Source organism: Mus musculus, chromosome 3 (genome assembly GCF_000001635.26).
Source record: "Mus musculus strain C57BL/6J chromosome 3, GRCm38.p6 C57BL/6J".
In the NCBI taxonomy this organism is placed as follows: Eukaryota; Metazoa; Chordata; class Mammalia; order Rodentia; family Muridae; genus Mus; species Mus musculus.
In genome coordinates, this window is record NC_000069.6 from 106,481,369 (window position 1) to 106,503,930 (window position 22,562).

At 45.3% G+C, this 22,562-nt stretch overlaps 2 protein-coding genes and 1 long non-coding RNA gene across 19 annotated transcripts in view; 1 reads left to right on the forward strand and 2 right to left on the reverse strand.

Annotated features, from left to right (window-relative positions):
* Window positions 1-617: 617 nt before the first annotated feature.
* Window positions 618-4,545, reverse strand: 2010016I18Rik (RIKEN cDNA 2010016I18 gene). Its single transcript, NR_033207.1, has 2 exons — window positions 4,436-4,545; window positions 618-2,065 (listed from the first exon to the last, which is right to left on the reverse strand). It is a non-coding gene; the product is annotated as an RIKEN cDNA 2010016I18 gene (long non-coding RNA).
* On the forward strand, window positions 1,063-21,662 carry Dennd2d (DENN/MADD domain containing 2D). Of its 9 annotated transcripts, NM_001278941.1 has the most exons (13): window positions 1,082-1,345; window positions 1,697-1,794; window positions 5,505-5,680; window positions 6,483-6,595; window positions 7,204-7,273; window positions 8,967-9,044; window positions 9,858-9,998; window positions 11,061-11,209; window positions 13,463-13,640; window positions 17,450-17,491; window positions 17,853-17,937; window positions 18,387-18,626; window positions 19,168-21,662. In NM_001278941.1, the coding sequence occupies exons 7-13, from the start codon at window positions 9,894-9,896 to the stop codon at window positions 19,236-19,238; spliced, it is 870 nt and encodes a 289-aa protein (NP_001265870.1). In that variant the 5' UTR covers window positions 1,082-1,345; window positions 1,697-1,794; window positions 5,505-5,680; window positions 6,483-6,595; window positions 7,204-7,273; window positions 8,967-9,044; window positions 9,858-9,893; the 3' UTR covers window positions 19,239-21,662. The 9 variants fall into 9 exon arrangements, 5 of the variants coding, with proteins under 5 accessions (NP_001087223.1, NP_001265870.1, XP_030108698.1 ...); NM_001093754.2 differs by lacking the exon at window positions 1,697-1,794 and having other exon boundaries at window positions 1,063-1,345; XM_030252838.1 differs by lacking the exon at window positions 1,697-1,794 and having other exon boundaries at window positions 1,195-1,345; window positions 7,161-7,273; window positions 19,168-19,686.
* Window positions 20,892-22,562, reverse strand: part of Cept1 (choline/ethanolaminephosphotransferase 1) — a 45,543-nt gene continuing 43,872 nt past the window's right edge. For 5 of the 9 annotated variants that reach the window (XR_375610.3, XR_001783787.2, XR_003954431.1 and 2 more), the window contains one exon: window positions 21,612-22,376. Coding sequence is in view for 5 of the 9 variants with exons in the window: in XM_006502471.4 (XP_006502534.1) it covers window positions 22,257-22,376 (120 nt within the window). In the remaining 4 variants the exon portion in view is untranslated. Of the gene's footprint in view, window positions 22,377-22,562 lie in introns of all 9 variants that reach the window. The other 4 variants (NM_133869.4, NM_001293694.1, NM_001357818.1 and 1 more) reach the window with 1 other exon arrangement.

A 22,562-nucleotide genomic window follows, 5' to 3' on the forward strand; every position in this document is an offset into this window, starting at 1 on the left:
GCATCAACAAGTTAGACAAGGTTTTCTTGAGCAGCCCCTTCTCTTATGAGAGATAGAGAAGCTGCAGATCTCATAAGACAAGGCACTTGGAGACAGCCACATCCTTTCATGTTATTTCATGCAAGAATCCAGAGAATGGGAAACAGAACTACGCTATATAATTAAAATTAGATGCAAGTTGCTTGCACCTAGAGTAAAGGCAACTCATAGTGGTCAGTTTAATGCAAGGGCTGCTTGCCCAGCTCCTTCTGAACTATAGAGCTGAGGGCTGTGGAACCACCTGGGGATGAGGCATGAAGAGGCTGAAGAGGACTGTGGATCACAGTCATCTTGTGGGATTTTGCTTTGGTTTGTGTCTCACTCCTGAAGTCAAGGTTAAGACCTTGGAAGAACGTGGAGGGTTTAAGTTGGCTCTGCTTATCCCTCTCTTACAAATAACCTGGGAGGAAGAAAGGATGTACCACAGAACCCCCAGCAGGTGCTTATCACAGTGCCATAGTTAATAACTGCAGTTTAAAACCTGAGCCTATTTAGAAGTCAGTGGAGATGAGCAGAGAACAGCTGCATTGCAATGCTGACCATAGGAATGCTTTACATTTATGTCATATAACAGTTTACAGAAAGTTTTTTTAATCCCACTCTCTGACATTGAGAAATCTTTATTTATGGCAGCCAGGTAGGTATTATCCTGGCTGGTATTATGTTCATCTGTGGACTAACAAAATCGATTGGAAGGCAGGGTCACTACCTTCATCCACTTCTTCAGTCCCTTTTCTGGGGTGCCTAAGTAGAAAAGACAAAAAGGTCTGGAAGTAGCCAGCGACTCTGAATAGTTGTAAGAGCAGGCGTGGAGGAGTTGGTTAGAAGGGCATGCGGTCTGAGAGTTCTACTCCTCCGGATAGTTTGGAAACACCAGGGAGGCGCATCTTCCAGTCCTTGCCCTGGAGGTAGGGGTCTCTCTCTTTAGGCACCTACCAGAGTGTTTCAGAAGGTGAAGTTTCACAAAGGGTGACAATGAGATGGTACCGCCCCTCCCGGATGGACGCGCTGGCGCCCTCTGGCACCCCGAGCCTAGAGGCGCAGAGGGGTAGGGTGAGGACCCGAGAAGAGCGGCCAGCCCAGGTGCGCCAGGGGTTGGGCAGGAGCCCGGAAGGTGCGCTGCCCCGCCCCACCCCCTCCTTGCGCCTCCCGCGTGAAAGTGAAAGTTCCAGGGCCCCAAGAAGGTCAAGGATTTGGGGGGCGGGGCTGGCGCGGACGTGGGAGCAGGCGCTGGGCACTGGAGGGGCCATGGATGGGCTCGGCCGCCGCCTCCGAGCCAGCCTGAGACTGAAACGCGGCCAGCGGGGTTAGTGCGGGCCACAACGCGCGGGGGAAAGAGGGCGTGGGGTCCCCCGAACTATAGGCTCGGTGCGGCACTGGGGTCAGGAACGTGGATCAGTTTGGGCGGGATCTGTGAGGGCTGGGCAGGAGGCAGGTGAGCTCAAGGGAACAGGTAGAGGTCAACAAGGGGACAGATCTGCTGGGTCAAGGGGGAACCTGGTGGCCAGAAACCTACAAAGGTTGTGGGGCCCCAAGGGCCACGTGTCCTTCTATCCAGGAAGCTTGTGGTGCAGCCACTTTGTGGCTAAAGAGCTTAGGCCGTCAAGCCCTCCGGGAGGCGCTTCCCTTCCCTACTTAACTGGATTTTTTTTTTCAGTTCCCGAGGAGATCCAGCTTGTCCCTGCCTTGCAGATAACCGTGCCACAAAAACTGGTCTCCCCAAGCCCTTAGCACTGACCTCAGTAGAGCAGCCAGGTAGATCAGCTCAGCTGTTTCCTCAATCCGGACCTTGAGTTCTGACCTGTAAAATTGGAATCTTTTCCCTGTCCAGGGTGGATTATAGGGATGAAATTAGATGTGCCATCCGTTTCCTTTCTCCTTATCTGGAGCACTGGGACTTGGAAGAAGGGCAATTAGGATTCATTAATGTATCCATTCATTCAACAAACATCTGTTGCTGTTTATGTCTGGCCAGTGCTATGGCTGAGCTGTCACCCTCGGGTTTGTTCAGACAGAGCCCATGCTTCTGGAAAAAAAAAAAAAAAAAAAAAAAACCAGTTTGTAAGAGTCATTCCCAGAGAGCTCGCCTCTTCCTGAATTTGCAAGTGAAGATATCAGTGGCCCCCTCTCATAAGAGGCCTCAGAGCTGAGGTCGGTACTTCCTTCTCGTAACTGTAGGGACTTGTGACTGCTCTGCTCTTTGTACCTTCTCGCTTCTACCACACTCTTCCAGCCTGGTCGTTATGGCATATGCCTCTTCTACCTGCGTGCCAGGGAGAGGGCAGCAATGGCTGGAGCAGTATGTTGGGAGGAGATAAGTCCTCTTTTTGCTACAGAGTTCTGGCTTGGTTTTCTTGGGCTTCCTGGACCTGAGTAATCTGCTACTGAATGGCTAGGGTCTGCTTCCTAGGGCTCAGAGGACACATTTCAGTTGTTCTCCACCTTACCCTCACAGCAGCATATGGCTAGCAATGGTACCTGGAGGATCTTCCTTGTGGTGGAGGAACAGGAAGGCAGGCATTCTATATGTACCTGGTCACAACTTTAGCACCTGTCAGGTCATATGGGTGTGACTCTTTCATCTTTCTTACTGTCCTCTTGCTTCCTGGGGGATTTCCCCTTCTGGTTCACTGGCTCAGGCTGTTTTGTCTTAGAGATGTGTGTGTGTGTGTGTGTGTGTGTGTGTGTGTGTGTGTGTAAAACACTGGTAGGGAAGACTGTTACGGTGATTCTGGGTTGCTAGCAGTTCAGCAAAGAACACACAACAGCTTTTCAGATCAAGGTTCCCTAAAGTCCCCTCTCTTCCTTCAGGTGGTTGTGGGAGGGGCTTCCTGTTGGAGGAACAAGTATAACCAGACGCCTGACTTCCCTAGAGGAGTGGCTCCTCCCTCAATTAAAATTGAGGATAATAATCCATTCCAGGGCATCCGGGTCAAGTGAGGTGCCTTCTACTATAGAGGAGTTTGATGCATATTGATCCTTCTCGTGCTTTTCTGTGAGAACCCCTTTTGAAAGGGGGAGAAGGAGAAAACACTCTGTTGGATCTTGAGCCTCAGCCCAAAGGTCTTAGTTACTTTTCATTGGTCTGGGATTTCTGACATTGCTGGTCCCTTGTTTCTCCTGATAAAGCAGGAGGAAATGGAGTGAAAAGCCAGCCCCAAGGACTGAGGAAAAGACATTTCCTGAGCTTCTGGGATGACCAGGAAGATGACTCTGGCCCCCCAAGCCATTTGCTCGCCACCCATCCCACTCCACCCACTACCTCTTCCTACCGGGAGATGTTTACTGTGTAATACACCAGAAGGCCTGAGCCTGGATTTGGAACTTTTTATGACGTTCACTTTGTACAGATCCTGTTCATTTTCAATTGCCTCCGAGTGACTTAATGCCTCGGTTTTCCTTTCTGTACTAGGCATGCTCTTGCTCCGTAAGGCAACCAGTAAAGATTATGCAACATGTCTATACAGGCTACAAGTAAGACACAAGTACTTTCTGTGGTGTCTTGCTTCCCCGTTCTCAAGATCCCAACTCTCATCATCTGTACTATGATTGCTGCTTCCGCCACAAGTCAATGTTGGGTTTCTGAGTCCTGCATTTTACCAGTGCCACAGTTTCAGTGCTCTTAGGAGTAGGGTGACAGCCTTCCTTCTTACCATAGCAACACACTCCCTCCCAGAGGGCTGCTAATTCTTTGCAGGAGTGGCAGACACAGGCACCAGATCCTTTTACTTCTTCCCTCCCCATTAAGTTACTTCTGGGCAAAGTCTCCTTCCTCTTATCCTGTACATTTCCTTATTCAGGACTTTCTGTTTAATAACCCAGGGTATCAGCGACTACTTTTCTCCTCTTCCTCAATCTCTAGACATAGTACTGGGCCTGCTGTTTAGCTTGTCCTGGCCCAACCAGAGGAAAGGCTGAGCAGGGGTAGGGGAGGGGTGAAGATGCTCTGTACCCCTACAGCTGCTGATGCAACTAGGCTCCTACTCTAAGCTGGGGACGATTTCCCGAGTCATTGCTTCCTTTTAGTAAAGATGGTGAGAGAAAGGATTCTTCCGGAACCCTGGAATAGTGAGAGAGATTTATGCCTTAGATCAGGAAAGATTGCCAGGGAGGAGTGGGTGAAGTAATCACCTTCACAGCTATTCTGTATATCTGGGCCTCTCAGAGGTGGGCCTCTCCTGTTACAAGTTATTAGTACATTTAGAGAATGAGTGGGCAAGTCTACTTATCTGAATCAGGGCAATCTGGCATCTTGGCTGCAAGAAGTGTTCAGTCCTGGGTTCCTGAAGATCCTTGATGTTTTAGATTCGCCAGTTGGCCTGGTGGGACTTTGCAGCTCCCGACGATTGCTTGAAAAGGTGATCGTGAGCAGTGGAGGATGAGGGATGTAAAATACCTGTGCTGTGCCCCACGAGGCACTGGAGTCCATAGTCTGATCTTCACAGGCATCCCTCGCTGCCTGGGTTTGTAAATAAACTCACCACATGGTCTGCAAGCACTGGAATTGAAAGCCCTTGGCCCAGAAGCAGCTGTGCCTTGAGATGTTTGCTCATGACCTTTTCTGTTACCACACCCTGGGGCTCTTGGGAGGAGCCAAGAGCTGAGTTGTAGTGCCAGGATGCTGCTTCTGTCAGTGCCCACACTAAGCTGCCTCGTGGGTCCTTTCACATCCTTCTTGCTCAATTACGGAGTACACAGGATGGAAACTGCTCTCTGCCTTTGGGAGACAGCGTGTGGCTCAGCTCAATAAAGTTGTGATTGGAGACCAAGGCAGAAGGCACTTTCTCAGGCTTTCTGTGGCCAGCCTGAAGGAGAAAGAACATCCATGCCCCCAAAGCTCAGAATGATGGAAGGACAAGGGGTAGGCCGAACCCTCAGGCTGCTCCGAAATCGCTTGCCACGACTTCGAGCAGGTCAGAACTGGATTGCCTACTTCCTTTTTCGGATGATCTTTTTATGGGCTGATTCCTGCTGTAGTGATCCTCTTTTTCCTTTATATGCTCAAACCCACATGGCCCCCATGTGGTCAAGCCAGGAGGATTGCCTTATCAGTTTGCAGAGCTAGTCCCGTCTGTTGCAGAGGTCTTGCTATAATTACCAAAAAATGCCCTATGGGTCTACTCTGATTATTTAGTGCAAATTTACTCAGGGCTCACAAAATACCCAGAACTGTTGCATCAGGCAGACTATACAGTGTCAGGCATCAGGCCTCCAAGAACCTCCACAGCATGGCATGGCTCCTCGGTTCTACATCAGTGTTTTCTTTTCTTCCTGTGTCACTCCACAGTTTCAAGTTTCCCAGGGCAGGTATGGAAATTGCCCCCTTGGCTCTGATCCTGCCTGGTGGTGCCTGGTCAGGCTTGGCACTGTAGCCTTGAGGCATGGTTGTTGCCCAGATTCTCGCTCGCACTACAGAATGGAGGAGTGGAAAGAATACTCAAGAGACCCTTGCATCTCCATTTTAGGACAATCCCAGAACAATCCTGGGGAAGCTGTCACAGAGCCAGAAAGGATCCAGGAGCATTCTCCATCTAGCTTTGCTGGAGGCCAGCACTTCTTTGAATACCTTCTTGTTGTTTCTTTAAAGAAAAAGCGTTTAGGGGATGACTATGAGCCCACGATCACTTACCAGTTTCCCAAGGTAAGGATGGAGGGAGAAGTGGGGCCTGAGGATGGAGGTGGGAGGACGAAGGTGTGTTTAAAAGGTAATAGAGGAGTTCTATGTCTTACCACGCTGCCTGGGCTCTAGCCCTGAGCTCACTGCTCTAGTTTCCTTTGTAGCCCAGCCCTAGTTTTCTGTAATCACCCAGAGAATCTAGGTCTGACTGCTTTGTGAAGGACTGACTGAAACTCTGGAGCAGGGAAACAATGCTCTTGCCCCTGTGGGAAACCTTCAGTTCTTCCAAATTCCACCTCAGTCACCTTTTCCTACAGGAAAACTCAGCTTCTGCTGGAACTACTAAGAAGGGATGGCCTTCCTGGTTGTGTGGTAGAGAATCAAGCAGGCCCCCGACTCAAGCACAGCCTAAGATCAGTCTCCCAAAGTATTAGATCTCTTCTTGCCTGATCATGCACTGGGTGAGGCGTAATGTCCCCTTCTTACCAGCCTCTCTTGTTAGAAGGTTTAGCAACTGGAAGGGTTGCTTCTTTTCTATGATGTGGTTTCTCTCTGATGCCACCCTCTCAGGAGGTTGGTCCAGCTGACCTTTCTAATCTTCTTTTTGAATATGTAAATCCTCAGGATACTGAATTCCAACCCAAGGTTACATTGATGTGGCCCAGAACAAATTGCTTTCTCTTTGAGGTTCTTCCAGCTAGACTTAGAGTTCAGACTGTATGGTACCAACCAAAGGCACCTTTGTACCCCATGTTGGTCAGAAAGAAGGCTGACAGGCTTCTGACCTCTGCTTCTTTGCCTAAATTCCACTGTCTTTTCCTGACAGAGGGAGAACCTGCTCCGAGGTCAGCAGGAGGAGGAGGACCGGTTGCTCAGTGCCATCCCTTTGTTCTGCTTCCCTGATGGAAATGAGTGGGCACCACTCACAGAGTATCCCAGGTAACCACTCAGCCTGCAGGAAAGGGTATCAGATTTGGATAGAAGGGCAAATGCGTGGCTCTTGTCCCCTCACCTGGTATGAATGCTGAGTTTTTGCCAGGGAAATATTTTGCTTGGGATCCTTTAGACAAATGATTGAAGCTGTGACTTGACTTTCTCTCTGAAGACTTTAAAGAGTCTCTTACCTCTTCCTAGAAGAAGAAATTGCCTTTTAAAAATGTTTTTATTTATTTATCTTTTTCTACTCTGGACTGGAGAGAAAGACTTTGGCCTCTACAATAAGGAAATGGTTCTTGCTTGCATCATGAACACTGGAAGCAGACCAGGACTTCAATTTTTAGATAAGAAGTAACCTCAGAGCCTTACTTACCTGGTCCTTAAAGTGGTGATAATAATTGAACCTTCTTCAGAAATGTTTAGTTGAGTCTCGAATGAGGCGATGCATTAGAGCTTGACACCATCAAGTGCTTAGTAAGTGACTGCTGTGATTATCCCCATGATTAATCAGCAGCTCCCCTTTGTCTTCCTCTCCCCTCCTCTGAAGCTGACTTCACTCTTGTTTTAGGATCCAGTGAGCAAATGAACACCATTGGTCTGCTCTCTCTTAGGGAGACCTTCTCATTTGTCCTGACCAATGTGGATGGGAGCAGGAAGATCGGATACTGCAGGCGCCTCCTGGTTGGTGCAATTCAGAACCGCCCCTTCCTCTCCAAGGCTGGGCTTGCCAAAGACACGGCTACAAAAGCTTAGGCTTGGTGGGAATGGTGCATGTAGGGAGAATACACATCAGCATGTGCCGCCATGTTAGTGTCCCTTCAGGAATCCCACAAGAACAAGGACGTGCTGCCCCTCTCCTCTGCTACCACAAGGCTCTGGCCTGTGTCCTCCCAGCTTAACAATTCTACACACAGGAAGAGGTTCCAGTTGGACCCTCTTACTGTAGTCTTCTGCACCCAGGCCTGCTTGTCTTGTTCCATGGAGCCTCCCAGACACTCTGAGATTTGAATGATAAGGTTTAATTCTTGGCTTTCAGGACAAGGACTCTCTAGACACCTTTATAGCCCTTTCCTCTTTAGACATTTCCTCATGGCTAAGACAAACTTGGTTTTGTTCTCACTGAACTTAAGCTCATGTTGGCCATGAGTCAGTGTTTACCGTTGGGTTACTAGCCCCAGAAGGCTGCCACTATCACCTTTTTCCTGCTTCTCCTCCCCCCTCTTCTCTCTCTTCCTCCTCATCTCAGCACATACCCATTGTATAAACAAATAGGCTTCATAGTTGGGTTTTTTTATGTGTGATCATGTATTTTATGTGTGACCATGCCCACCACACCAGTTCCTTTTCTCTTCCCAAACATTCATCTCTCTAATTTCATGTTTTTAATCCTTTTCCTTTATTATTTTAAAAGTGTATGAGTGTTTGACTGCATGTATGCAAGTGCACTGTGTGCATGCCTGTTGCCCATGGAGGACAGAATAGGGAGCTAGATTCTCTGGAACTGAGTTAGTTACAAATGGTGGCAAGCTGCAGTGTAGGTGCTGAGACCCAAGCCTGGGTCTTCTGCAAATGCAGCAAATGGTCTTAACCATTGAGTCATCTCTCTAACCCTCCTGTACCCCCCCCCTTTTTTTTTAGACAGGGTTTCTCTGTATAGCCCTGGCTGTCCTGGAACTCACTTTGTAGACCAGGCTGGCCTCGAATTCAGAAATCCGCCTGCCTCTGCCTCCCGAGTGCTGGAATTAAAGGCGTGTGCCACCTTATTTTATTTTTAATTATGTCTGTGTGTGTGTGTGTGTGTGTGTGTGTGTGTGTGTGTGTGGTATATGTGTAAATGTGTGTGCATACCTTATGAGGTCAAAGGAGGGACATCCCCTTCGCTGGAATAAAAGACTTCAGTGAGCCATCCATGTGGGTGCTGGGAGCTGAATTTGGATCCTATGGGAGAGCAATATGTGCCCATCACCACTGGGGCACATCTCCAGCCTCTCATGTCTTTTGTTTATGTCTTCTTTTCTAAAATCCAAATCCTGCATATGAGATAGAAAATACATTCTGTGCCTAGTTTCTTTTGCCAACTGTATCCATTTGTCATAATTTCATTCCTCTTATTAGCTGAATAATACTCCATTTTGTTTATATTACACACCATCCTTTTCTTTTCAATTGTTAAAAGACATTTGGACTGGTTGCACAATATGGCAGTTGTAAACTAACCATCATCTTTTGACTTTGGTGGCTGTTTTAATCCTTCTGCTGTTCGTTTCATGAACTAATCCCATTTGTAGCACTCTACCTTTTGTCCCATTAGTCTCAAGTGGGAGAAACCCTTGTGGAGGGTGCAGCCCTAAAGGAAATTCTTGTCCCTCCCCAGCCTGCCGGTCCTGGTCCTCAACTTCCCAAAGTGTACTGCATCATCAGCTGCATCGGCTGCTTCGGCTTGTTCTCCAAGGTAGGGCTAGGACAAAATTCCTTGGAGCCTGTTAGGCAGGCCTGTTCAGCTCTCTTGCTTGCCTGGCAGCTTGCCTTGCAACTTGAGCTCTTGGTAGAGTGCCTTCCCGATAGCCCAGCCAGCATCAAGTATATTGGGTAAAATGGAGACAGGAGGGACCTGGGCTCAACCCTATTTCAAGGAAATCTAGAAGGCTGTTTCTCCTGAAGAAAGAGCTATTGTCCATCCTTCCTCTTATCTTCCTGATTGCTATGAGGCTCAGATGAGGTATAACATGTGGAAATTTTTCACACAAGAGAATGAAACCCACAAGTCTGAAGGCAAATAATAGACAGTACCCTAACTCGGATGAGGTTAGAGGAGAAACTGATGATTAGTATTGCTGGGGCTATGATCAAGGTAGTCTCCCAAAATGAACTTGACCTATCTTGGTGACCAGAAGAATGCTGGGTGTGGAGAGGAACTCCAGTGGCTTCGGCTTGGGTGGATCTTACTTCTGTGAATTACACTGAGGGCTGATGGTAGCCTCACCCTGATGACAGTCCAGAGGAAATGGGACAGTGATACCCAAAAAGTTAGGCCAACATGGGAAATGACTTGCTAGGCTTAGTAGTTTCATGTCGGTGTTAGGAGAGAAAGGAATATGAGAGAAAAATCAAAAGAAGTCTTTGAAAAGTAGGTTTTGTCCAGGAGATGAAAGCCAGTTATAGAGGGGCCTAGAAAATACTAGAGAACTGACAGGACTAGCGTGAGAGTCCTGAGTACTCAGTAGAATCCCTCTAAGCCTTCCTTCCTGTGGTCCTTCCCCTGCAGATACTAGATGAAGTAGAGAAGAGGCATCAGATCTCCATGGCTGTCATCTACCCATTCATGCAAGGTCTCCGAGAGGCAGCCTTTCCTGCACCTGGAAAGACAGTCACCCTTAAGAGCTTCATTCCTGACTCAGGCACAGAGGTGGGTTAATAAATGTGCAGTCCTCTTCCTGGCTGGTTCCTCTCGCCTTGACTCATCAGGTTCAAGTATAGGGAAGCTGAGCCAGGCATTAGAATTATTGGCAGAGCTAAAAAAAAAAATCACCTAAATGTACTGTACCTGATGCCCACCAGCAACTACTTACTTTGCAGTCTGCTAAATTTTTGTCTGTGCTCATGTATGGTGCTAAGTTTGTTCCTAGTCTCCAAATGTCCAGTTGCTCCTACACTGTAACTAACTTAACTATTCTCTGTGAGTGTCCTGTATCGCTCTCCCGTAGTTTCCGTTTTACTTCTTATCATTTATCCCTACCCCTAAGTTCACACCCATGTCATGAAGTACTGTTGGTCTAAGTCACTAAAGAGCTCAAGGCAGCAAGTAGAATTCCATTCCGAATCTCTGAGACTGGAAATTCCACATGCACCTTTGAATCTGGTCATCCCCACAGAAGAATCAGGGAGTCACTAGGAATTGTCAGCTGCTGGAAAAATACTGAAGGAAAAATGAGTACTTATGTACTCTGTGTCAAGTTATGCATTTTCTGGGTAAAGAGTGGTAAGCAAATGGCTTCTAACCTCATGTAGCTAAAGGTCTCATAAAGAAGGCGCACCAGGAAGTGTGGAAATGAGTAAACACACTGGTGAACACACAGTTAAAGATTAGATAGCCACAAAGAAAGGAAAAGCAGTGAGTGTACAACGAGAAAAAGATGAAGTCTGAAGATGACCAAGGTGGGCCTCTGGATCTGAGGGATAATAATGAAGAAAGGAAAGCAATGCATGAGAGGCCTGACCCAGGCCAGGCTCTAGGCAGAAGAGCTCTGCTTTAGAGCCTGCACACAGTGAAGCCTGTGGATAGGCAGGTTCCCCAGGCTGGACCTCATGAGCCACAGGAAAGACTCTACCCAGCTGTCCTCAGAGCAGAAGGAAGCCACTGATGAGTGAGCTAAGACCCTATCGGTCCTGTAGAAAGAATGCGATAGGCCTGGCCTGGGTCTGTGATTTCTTTTATTACCTGGACCTTTTCTCTCTGGTTTTCCTATAGTTCATCTCACTGACACGGCCCCTAGACTCCCACCTTGAACACGTGGACTTCAGTGTTCTGCTACACTGTCTCCATTTGGAGCAGATTATTCAGATCTTTGCCTCTGCAGTGCTGGAAAGAAAAATCATCTTTTTGGCAGAGGGTCTCAGGTAAGCTCAGCCACTGACTGGCCACACTAAGCTGCATCCCTGGGATCAAGGGAATATACTGGGACTTCGTGAAGGCAGTCAGAATCTAGGGCCCATGTGTGTGCTTTCCAGTTTCCCGTTCCTGGATTGCATTTTAGGCCTAGAGAAATAGGTAGTTGAACTTGTCCAGCCATCTCCAGAGTTGAACTTGATTGCGGCCTGACTATCTAAGAAGGACATGGCATGTTCCTGGTATAACACAGGCTCAGCCAGCCACAGTAAATGCAGACATGATTCTGTCCTTTCAAGATTAGGCTGAGTGAGGAAAGAGGGTGTAGGAGAAGACAGGAAGTTGTATAATGGCACAGAGGATATGCTAATCTATCCATTTGTAAACTCACTCAGCAAGTATTTATTGCATGTCAGCTGTTTGCCAGATGCCAAGCATTGAGGAGATAGCAAGAAGACTGTGTTTACCCATAAGTAGATTAAGGTTTATGTATTAGTTTTCAGCTTATGTACTGAAACCAGCAGAATGACTTTCAAATCTTGTTCTTCCACCTTTAGCTATGGTTCTCCTTAGATCAGCTTCTTAACTTTTCGAAGCCAAGATCACATTTTATTTATTTATTTATTTATTTATTTATTTATTTATAGAATGGAAATGATGTGGACGGTGCCTTATAGGGTTGTGATGGGGACTAAAGGTGATAACGCACAGTGGTAGACATCCTGGACTCCAACAGGTGCAGATTGGCGAGGACGAGCTACCAATCTCCACCAGTTCTCAGTTGAGCATATACCCGTGTGTAAGAGAAGCAGGAAGTTATAATGTGCCGGTTGCTGCTTTTGAGAAGATCTGAGTCCGAGAAAGGATGTGGAGAGACAAGTAGCAGGCAGAGAAGAGAAATTGATAAAACCAGTAAAAGATTGACTATGAAGCCCTGGCTGGCTTGGAACTCACAGATATCTGCTTGCCAATGAGCAGATCTACCTACTGAGTGCTGGGAGGTTTGAGCAACGTCAGCAAGAAGCTATAATTTTGAGCTAAGCCCTGGTACTCAGAAACAGAAACGGAAGTTGACAAACAACAAAGGATCAAGGGAATGACATGAGTTCCCAAAGAAAGGAAGCTTGGCCAGGGTTCAGGGGTCTGTGTGTTAAAGAATAATGCCATCATCAATAACCAAGAAGGAAACTATCATAGGCTAAATCTTGTAGGAAGGGGTATCATTTTTGTTTTGGAGGTGGTTCTTCTACTCTGGGCCCTGTGTGAAGGAAGTTTTTGTGGTAACTGGGACTCAGCTTTCAACTAGGTACTTCTGGTCAGTATTTAGGAAGTTTCAGGAACAAACTTTCTCCAGGAAATATTACAACTTCCTACTTTCTTCCCGCACAGTTTTCAGATCCTGGAGGCTGGAGCTGGGAAGGGGACTTCTGACCAGCCCAGTTTGTTAGGGAAGCACTCAGAGACTTTCTAACTCAGGAAGTGCTAGCTTGATACCAAGGTTTCCGCATCTGTGTTTTTATTGGCCTTGGGTGTGGGGTAATTTGGCTGGAGAAAAGCTTGAGAGCTAGTGGAGCATAGGAAAGCTGGAGACTGAGGCTGGCCACAGTTCGGGTAAGGAAGGCAACTGAGTTGTAACTGGGATAGTAATGACAAGAGGAATCCATGTAGCAAAGTCTTGAGGTGTCACCTCTATGGGACTTTCCAGAATCTCTGAATCTCGGTTCCTGGAACCGAGGAATTTCCCAAGCTAACTCAAGGACTAACCTGGCCACATTCAAATGGCTTCAGAGAGGCATGGTAGGACATGGCTGTGCATGGAGACCCTGCCTCTTCACCAGAGCCTGGTGTTAAGTGGCTTGTCTCTTCACTGCATTGTGAGTTCTTCAAAGAAGGGCCAGTGTTATTCTTCTAGTTTGCCCAGTCCTTTGCAGAGCAGAGGCTCAATCATATCCCAGTTTAAATGCAGGCCTGTCTTCCTCCCTCCCCTCTTCTGAGCCACCTTTATTTTTAGCCAGTAATGACTTGAGAGAACTAGCTGGGAATAGAGATTAAAGGGGACCCCACCCTGGTTAGTGGAGGCTTGCCTATCCTGATTTCCACCCTTCTCTTAGCAACAAGTAGCTGCAAGCTCTGTGATCAGCGTGGCTTCCAGACTTGAATTTTTTCCAGTACAGGAGCATTGCCAATAGCTACTGTAGGTGTGGGGCTCTGAGCCAGTGGATAGGAACAGAAGCCTTGCTGACCATCTCTGTTCTGTGTTCCAGTACCCTGTCTCAGTGTATCCATGCTGCTGCAGCTCTGCTTTACCCATTTAGTTGGGCACACACATACATCCCTGTGGTCCCTGAGAGCCTTCTGGCCACTGTCTGCTGCCCTACCCCCTTCATGGTTGGGGTACAGATGCGCTTCCTGCAGGAGGTTATGGACAGTCCCATGGAAGAGGTAAGCTGCCTCAAAGAGAGTACATGATTTAGAGGTTGATGGGCTTGGATTTATATTCCAGCTCTGCTGTCAGTAACTGTGTGATTTGGGGCTCAATACATTTCTTTAAACCTGAATTTCCTTTATCAGGAAAATGGAGATAAGTGTCTTCAGTTGCTAGAGATAAGGGAAAAAGACATGGCTAAGCTGCTAGCTTGGCACCTGACATACATCCATGTTCAGTCAGAGTTGACACTCTTCTCTTGAATGAATGCTCTTTGGGTTTAGAAAGCAAGTTGTTGGGGGAAGGGGAAAAGAAGAAGAAGAAGAAGAAGAAGAAGAAGAAGAAGAAGGAGGAGGAGGAGGAGGAGGAGGAGGAGGAGGAGGAGGAGGAGGAGGAGGAGAAGAAGAAGAAGAAGAAGAAAGCAAGCAAGTTGTTGCTTATTCTGAGCTCATGAGATGGTCTTATGAGCCAATTATTTCTATTGAACAGTCACTTGGGTGAGCTTTCAGTTAAATGAATGACCACAGCTGGCTTGTACAATGCACACACCACTAGTATTCAAATTCCTTGGAAACAAGCCCTTTTGTAAATTGCTAAGTCTTGAAAATGAAGATATTTGCAACAAGTACCATCTTTCTGAGTAGCTCATAGCTCAGTTAAATTCATTGTTTCTTGTTTCTTGGCAATCACCCTGACATAGAAGAGGGTTCAGTTGTGTAAATGGGCAGTAATCACATACATCTACCCCCAAAGTTGGAACAACTGGAAACATATATTTATTCTGATCTAAGGATAGGATATCACTATAGCTGAACACAGGACAGATCGGAAAGCTCAGCCCTGGTTAACCATTGACTCACAGTGCAGAAACAAGTTACTTGGTGAGGTATCTTGATGCAAGCACCAAAGGAGTGGGAGGAGTAGTCCCAGAAGGAGGATTTCCCCTTTTACAAAAGAGGTTGGTAAGTTCTAGCAAACCTACTGCTTAGAGAAGGCCACAGTGGAACTCAGAGAAAGGCCCTTCTTTAGCTGTTGCTACTGGCCAGGAAAGAAGGATGTTTCCTTTAGTTTTTCCAGCTCTCGGGCTGAGTACACATGCCCTGTGAACAACCCTTAGCCTCGTGATTAACTGGAGCAGGGTATCAGCCCCACTTTAGCAATAAAAGGTAAAATGTCTCAACCCCAGAAGTTATGTAACTTCTCTCCTCCAGAGCTGGGGCTCCTCCCCTGATAGCCAGGCAGGAAGACAGACAGGGCCAGTAAGGCTCTGGCTCTTGCTAGTTAAGAGCTTTTTCTTTTCCTTTGCAGCTGCTCTGAGAAATGGGCAAGACTGATAAAGGAAGAAGTCCATATGGTGTGTGTGTGTGTTGTGGAGTGGGGGTGGGGGTGCAAGGTTTTCTGATTCTCCACATAAGCTCCCTGAAAGGACATACTCTATAGACAATATGACCAGAATTCTGAAAAGGCTTCTGGGAACAACTTCAAAAAATATTTATGCAAACATTTCTCCCCACCCCCTAACGAATAGCTTTCCTTGCATCAAAGCATTCAAACGTATGGATACATGTGGCTTCAGGCCTGGACTAGTTCAGCTCTTCTCCTCTGATGATGGATAATTACAGTGCAGGCTATGTTTTGGCAAATTTTCCAGTTTCTCTTTCCTTACATTTGGAAGTAGGAACATGTAGAGATCCTTCATTCTATTATCAAGACTCAGGTTAGAAAATGAAAATAGGAACTCAAAATAGACATTAAATGCCAACACAGAATCTGGAGAACTATGGTTCCTTGGTGAGCAAATCTGTGGCTATTGGTATTCTTTTGATAGTGTCATTGTTGCTGTTTTTGAGTGTTAGTTTTGAAATTAATTCAGGGTGGTTGTGGTATCTCTTGCTTAAAATCGCAGAACTCAGGAGGTGAAAGTAGGAAGATCAGGGTTCAAAACCACCCTAGGTTACATAAGATCCTGTCTCAAAGCAGAACCAAGGAATAATGTCCAAGTTTATGAGTTTTCAGATGTCAAAATCTAATCCTACTTAAAAGATTTTAATTCAAATATTGGAAGTGGTCCAATTAGCTAACAATACTCCGAGGAATCAGCAACATGACTGTCTCCTGGTCTAAACTGCATGATTCTCAGGCCGTGTGGTGATGGTCCAGGAACATAGTCTTGTGTGTCTCATTTGCAGCCTATACATGCACAGTCCCCTTGCTTCGTTTCCTGTCCTCTTCCTGTTGACACTGGGCTCATGTTCCTCCCTTGCTGAGTTTCTAGATGGAAGTTTCAAGGCTGTCAGTTGTTAATTATTTGTATTTAGGCAATGGTATGCTAAGTATGTACACTACCTCCACTCTCAGCCAATTTGAGGGAGCTTCTAATAGACCCCTAGGAAATTGTACATATGGTTGTTACAAGTGTCAAAAGATCAAAACATGACTTCCTCTGTCCTTGATCTGACCATAGGACAGGCTGAGGACACATTGAAGGAGAGCTAAAGAGAGGGATGTGATCCCAAAGACCACAATTTAGGCTTGGAAACCAGTCTGCTATTTCTCAGCAGCATGGCCTCTGGGAATTGTATGCCAGAGGCACACTAAAGAAATTGCTAACATGACCGTTTCATGATATGGTTAAGGTTTTTAATTATAGATATGAAAGAACTGCCAGAGGCATCTGGAAGATACTCAAGCAGAGGTAGAAAGAAATAGACTGAACAGAGCCAGCAGATTGGACATGGCCAGGGCTAGAGAAGTGGAGTGAGATAGCAAGCAATAGATAATGGAGCATAGCAAGAGAGAGAACAGTAAGAATTGGGGTGGGGGAGAAGGGTGAGAATAGCAAGCGCAGAGAATGGCTGGGTTATAGGAAGGATGAGTAGATGGAAGCTTAGGGCAGAGGTGAGAAGGGCTAGCATGTTAGTGAGGACTTTGAAATGTATAACAGATACCCATGATACTGAGGGAGCCTGGAGGCCAGCATTGGCTTTGATAGGATGGATGATAGGTACTATAGGTAGCCATATGTCCCTTCTGTGAGAAGTAATGGAAAGGACTGCTTTCCAAGGATAGGAATAGGTTTCACTATTTTCTGAGGAGTGCTGGCTTTTATCTAACTACCCAAAATCCACTTATAGTCTAGGATGAACTCATGTCTGGATATTTGGACTGCCTTTTGGAGTTGGGGAATTGGCGTTTCCTTTGGATCTGAGAGGAGCTTCTCTAGGTTTATCCCATCTGCAAAATGAAGTAGTGCTTGTTTTACAGAGAACCATGGCTACAATTAAGTAAAACATGCCCAGTAAATATTGTGTGTGCACCAGGGGCATGCTCTGAATTAGGAAGTAGTTTCTACAAATCCTATGAGTTGTTGTGGTTTCCTGTTTTACTTATTTATTGATGATGATCATGTCTGTGTAGTCCATTCTAGGTTTGGAACTTAAGTCAATCTTCCTGTTTGCCTCAGGATCCCAGAGTACTAGGGTTCAAGGCACGCAGCAACACGGCTGGCATGCTCACTGCTTTGAGTGAATGACTATACCGTCTTTATATTTAATTCCCTTCCACCTTGGGTCATTTCTCAGCTCCCTTTGCGCGCGCGCGCGCGCGCGCGCACACACACACACACACACACACACACACACACACACACACTTCCTACCCGCGGACTCCAGTTTCTAGGAAAAAAAGGGATGAAAATGCAAGGCAGGAAATGCTAATTGTATATGCTTATGTTGCTACTACCTGGGCTTCAGGTATAGTCGTGAGCAGAAAAGGTGTTGATAGTTGAGATTCATGAAGAGATGAAGCCATTCTGTGTTTGTTTCAGGTCCTGTTAGTGAATCTTTGTGAAGGAACCTTCTTATTGTCGGTAAGTGTCTGCACTCAGGGGCACCTGCAGGCCTACCATCAACACAGCCTTTTAAGTCACTTGATGTCTCACTGATCTCAACAGACACTTTGAGAAAGTCTTGTGCTGTCTTCCCCTCATGAGGCCTCAGCAAAGATCCAGAGGCCTCTATCCTCTATGAGGCAATCAGGGACAGTGTCTTTTGAGCAAGTAATATACACTGATAGTGACCTCTTGCTCATGCTTGGGTTGAAACTGGGGGCAAAGAACTGGCTTCTGTTCTTCTCCGAGGAGCAGTCATTTCATCCTCACATTCTCCTCCTCCTCTTCCTGTCCTCATGAGCAGACGGCTTGACATTAATGTAGCTCTATTCTCTCCTAGGTTGGTGATGAGAAAGATATTCTACCACCAAAACTTCAGGATGACATCTTGGACTCTCTTGGTCAAGGGATAAATGAGTTAAAGAGTAAGTTCTAGGCTCCTCTTTTAAAGATTTTATGCTTTTCCAGGGAGCTTGAGGACATTATTCTCAACTTGTTTAGTAGCTTGTGTGAGGGGACTAGATACTGAATATGAGATTTTGTTTTTTAGAGATCATAGAGGATCCATACCCAGGTTCCTAGACTCCTATTTCTCTCTCTTCTTCCCTCTCTTCTCTTTTCTCTCTCCCTCCCTCCCCCACCTGCCCTGTCTGAGGCATGTGTCTCAGACTTGTAGCAGTCCTTCTGTCAGGATTGTAGGCATGAGCCATCCCAGGCTCACACTCCTATAAAATGACTTATTTACTCTGATTATATGCCTCTCCTAGGAACTTCTGGACAGCAATGAAAACCAAAATTAGAGGTGAATCTGGGTAATTTCACCCTTCTATTGATCTTCTTCTTATTATTATTATTTTTGTCTTGTCTCCTATAGCTTCAGAACAAATCAATGAGCATGTTTCAGGCCCTTTTGTACAGTTCTTTGTCAAGACTGTGGGCCACTATGCCTCCTATATAAAACGGGAGGCCAGTGGACAAGGTCATTTCCAAGAACGATCCTTCTGTAAGGCTGTTACCTCCAAGACCAAGCGCCGATTTGTGAAGAAGTTTGTGAAGACACAACTTTTCTCCCTATTCATCCAGGAAGCAGAGAAGAGCAGGAACCCTCCTGCAGGTACACATAGAGCCTCCAGAATCATGGGCAAATGTCTCCCTTAAGAGGAGTCCCAGAAGGATATCTCTACAGTGGCAGATAGACTAGAAGGGGAGAGGGGGAGGGGGCAAAACATTAAAAAATCCCTATTAAAAGTAGGTTTTAAAATACCTAAGCATAAATACAACAGTTGTAACTTCCATCAGTGAGGGTAAATAGCAATAACCTGAGGAAATGCTTTCGGGGGCTGGTATTTTGTAGGGATGTCTGTTTATCGCCCAGCAGCCTGGGCTCTCCTTTGTTTTATTCTGGAGCTAATTACTATTTGTAGGCCCCCTTCTGACTGCTGGGAGGGCCTAGATATCCTGGAGCTTGTGGGGCCTTTCTGGTTTTTTGCTTGTTTGTTTTTGAGACAAAGTTTCATTATGTAGCCTTAGATTCCTAATAGCTAGGATTATAGACATGTAATTTCACAGATTAGACTTCAGAACCGCATTCACTCTGAGCTCATAGGCATCAGTCTAACAAACAAGATCCCTCTAACACATGTTTGAACCCACAGGCTACTTCCAAAAGAAAATACTTGAGTACGAGGAACAGAAGAAACAGAAGAAATCAAGAGAAAGACTGTGAAGTAAAAGCTGTGGTGAGCAGGAGTGTCTAGAGATACAGCTAGAACCACAGGCCAATCTGGACTTTGGCCCTTCTAGTGGGACAGAATCAGTGAGGTCTTCGGCCCTGGAATCCATGGCCTTCTTCCAACTGATAATGCAGTCTTACTTCAAAGTGGTGTGTGAATCTGGGAGCCTTGGTGTCAGGGCTTCTCAGAACTTTGAAAGCTCACATCCAAACTCAGAACTGTACTCAAAGCTGCATTTTTTGGCAGAGTGGACATAGTGGGAGATAGTAGTACAGGTGTATAGCTGTTGTGGGTGCTTAATTAGAAGTTGCTAGCACTGCTGTCTCCTATGAACCTCTGTTATAAAATCCTCAATACAGAACACTGGCCCAATGACCCATGTACAAAATAGTGGTCTGACGTGAGGATGAGAATAAAGATGAAAACCTTGTTATTTGTCAATCTAGGAGGCACTGCATGGGAGAAAAAACTGAACTAGACATGAAGGATGACCTGGTCATGATAGGCTACGTGGAATCACAAAACCGGGGGTCAGCAGCTCCACTTCCCATAAGAAGAGTAAGAGATCTTGATCAGAATGGCCTCAGCAGAGAGTTTGTACTATCTGGTGTGTTTCCCAGAATTCTGAGCAGAGACAGCTCCAGAAGGGTGGCAGCTGGGGCCTAGGACTGTTTAATAGGAGAATTCCTGATCAACAGAAGTCCTTGCAGGCTATTACTCCAAGACTTCCATCAACAGGTCAGACTGCCCATAACCTAGTCAGGGCCAGTCCTTTAACTTCAGTTTTGGTCATCTCATCAAGTGTTTATTAAGACTTTAGATCCATTCTCTAGCTAAAGGTCGAACAATCCCTGCACTGCCAGTTTTTCCCCATTATGGTATTTAGTAGTTTACCTAGGCTTTCTTTTTTCTATACCTTTGTTTAAACCCTTCAAGAGATGGCCAACATCTTTAAAAGCATCTTCTCTTCAAGAATTCTTTTAAATGTTTTGCCTATCTTTTAATGTGGCCCTTACAAGTTTCAGAATTCCAAAGAATGCAGATGATATGGGGGTTGGAATAAAGTTACAAAAGGGAAGGTTACACTCTGATTTGGAGATCACAAACTCCTACTGCAGGTGGGAAATTTCCACACGCCATGCCCAACTACTACTTCTGCAACTTCTAGGAATCATTACATCTTTCTAGATGGTTTGTAGATGTGAGTGCTAAACCCACTTAGGTCTTGAAAAGTTTCAGCCTGAGGACCAGAATCCTGTTAGAGCTGTGAAAATAATGAGGCTCCAATATAATCTACCAAATTAGAGACTGAACCTGAACATGTTGTGATGGCACAGTCTACAATCCTAGCATTCAGGAGGCTAAGGCAGGGGAACAGAAAGTTCAAGGCCAGCCTGAGCTACTGTGGGATCCTGTTCAGACCACACCACCCCCGCCCCCCCCCCCAAAAAAAAAAGGCCTGGGAATATGTTTTGCAAAAATATCCACAATGTTGAATGATTCTGATACTTCATTAAGTATGTGAATTCAACAACCAGGGCCAGCTGTGTCTTTCTACAAAGAAACCATTGGCTGATGCTTGTAGTATCTTTGACCAAAGGAAACATACACAGTGTTTTTCAGATTCCTCTGTGATGAAAACAAATCTAGAACACATGTATTTATTTCAGTTAGTCTCTAGTACCTCAGTTTAAAGCTTTGGAGTGATACAAAAAATAGCTAGAATGACAGCCTAAATTCCATTCTCAAATGTAGCAATACTGTGTGACAACTGGTAGCCAATTGAGGTCTCAATTTCCACTAGGTATAAACACCTGTTAGGTCTGCTGAACTAATCAAATAAAACAATAGATATAACTGTACTAATGGAGGATTACCTCTTCTTTCTCCTGCCTTGTCAGAGATTATCTTTATATCCTGACCCCTCCGATTTTCTGTGTCTTATATAGCCCAGACTAGCCTACAACTCCAGTCAAGGATAACCTTGAACTTCTGCTCCTCTTCCTGCTTCTACCTCTGAGTGCTGGGATTCACTATCCTTTATACTAAAGAAACAGAAAATATGTATACAATGAAAGCAAATGTGATTCACAGAGAAACCTGGCTCCTATGGTAAAGCGCAGTCTAAATACCAAAATGGAGAGTACAAAGTGACAACCCACCTCCACCCCATCTGAACAATTACTGAAATAATGGGGTAATAACTGCAAAATAAAGACCCATAGGTTGAAAAAAATGAACACACCATGATGACACGGCTGACCATATTTCCTTAATTGTTAAAGAAGAGAAATAAAATTTGTTTAACTTTTAAAAAACATTGAAACTTAGTTTACAGTTCCCCTGAATAAAATTGAGAAAAAAGCTGGTTCTGAGATCATATATTTATTTAAAAAAATAAAATGGATTGACAAAGTTACCACATTATCTGCATGCTATCAAGATTTCCCAAGCCCGTGAGAAACACCATTTCTTGATTGATAATAAAATCACTTCCTCAACAATATACAGACAGGAAACCTTCCATCTAAATTTAAGGTCCTTATCACTGCTCTCACCTCACAAGCTAGTAAGATGTATGTGCCACAAGCTGAGCTCCTTACAAAAGAACATCTGAGAAGACAATAAACAAGGTGTTACGAAAAGATGATGATTTGTTAAAATCATAAAGCAACAATCTTTTGGCCTGCAAAAATTTTACATTAGATTTACCACCAGTGGGGATGTGCTCCTATGATAGTGATATTCTGAATAATCACAAACACTCGGTAGTTTCCCTGCATGCTTTCTGGAGCCAAACCCTGTTTGACAACATATTCAGTTTATAGGATGGGGCCTGAAATTCCCATTCTAAACAGGACAGTTAGGGAGTGTTACCAGTAACAAAGAATGAAAGTTATATGACATTGATTATTATAAATTATATTTGTTCTTATCCACCCCTGTTGTCCTTAATATGTTCGAATTCCTTCTTGCAGGAACCATGAGCTTAGTAGAACCCAGACACATCCTTAGTGATGATTAGAGTGAGCTGTAGAGGCTTTAATTCTGAAGACATGTATATGCAGGTGAGATGCAATCTGATTGCAAACACTGACACAGTAACGAATCAAATCAAAGAAAGAGAAGATCTGCAAAGAGAAGAGATTTTGGTTATTCTCAAAATGTGCACAAGTCATACTATGCTTCCTGGAAGGAAAGAACGTGGCTTCTGACTTTCTTCTCTCCAAAGTCACCTTTCGATTTCATACAGTTGAGTAAATCAATTGCCTCCTGGTGTCTCCTTTATTAACTAAGGGTTAACAAATCCTTCCTTA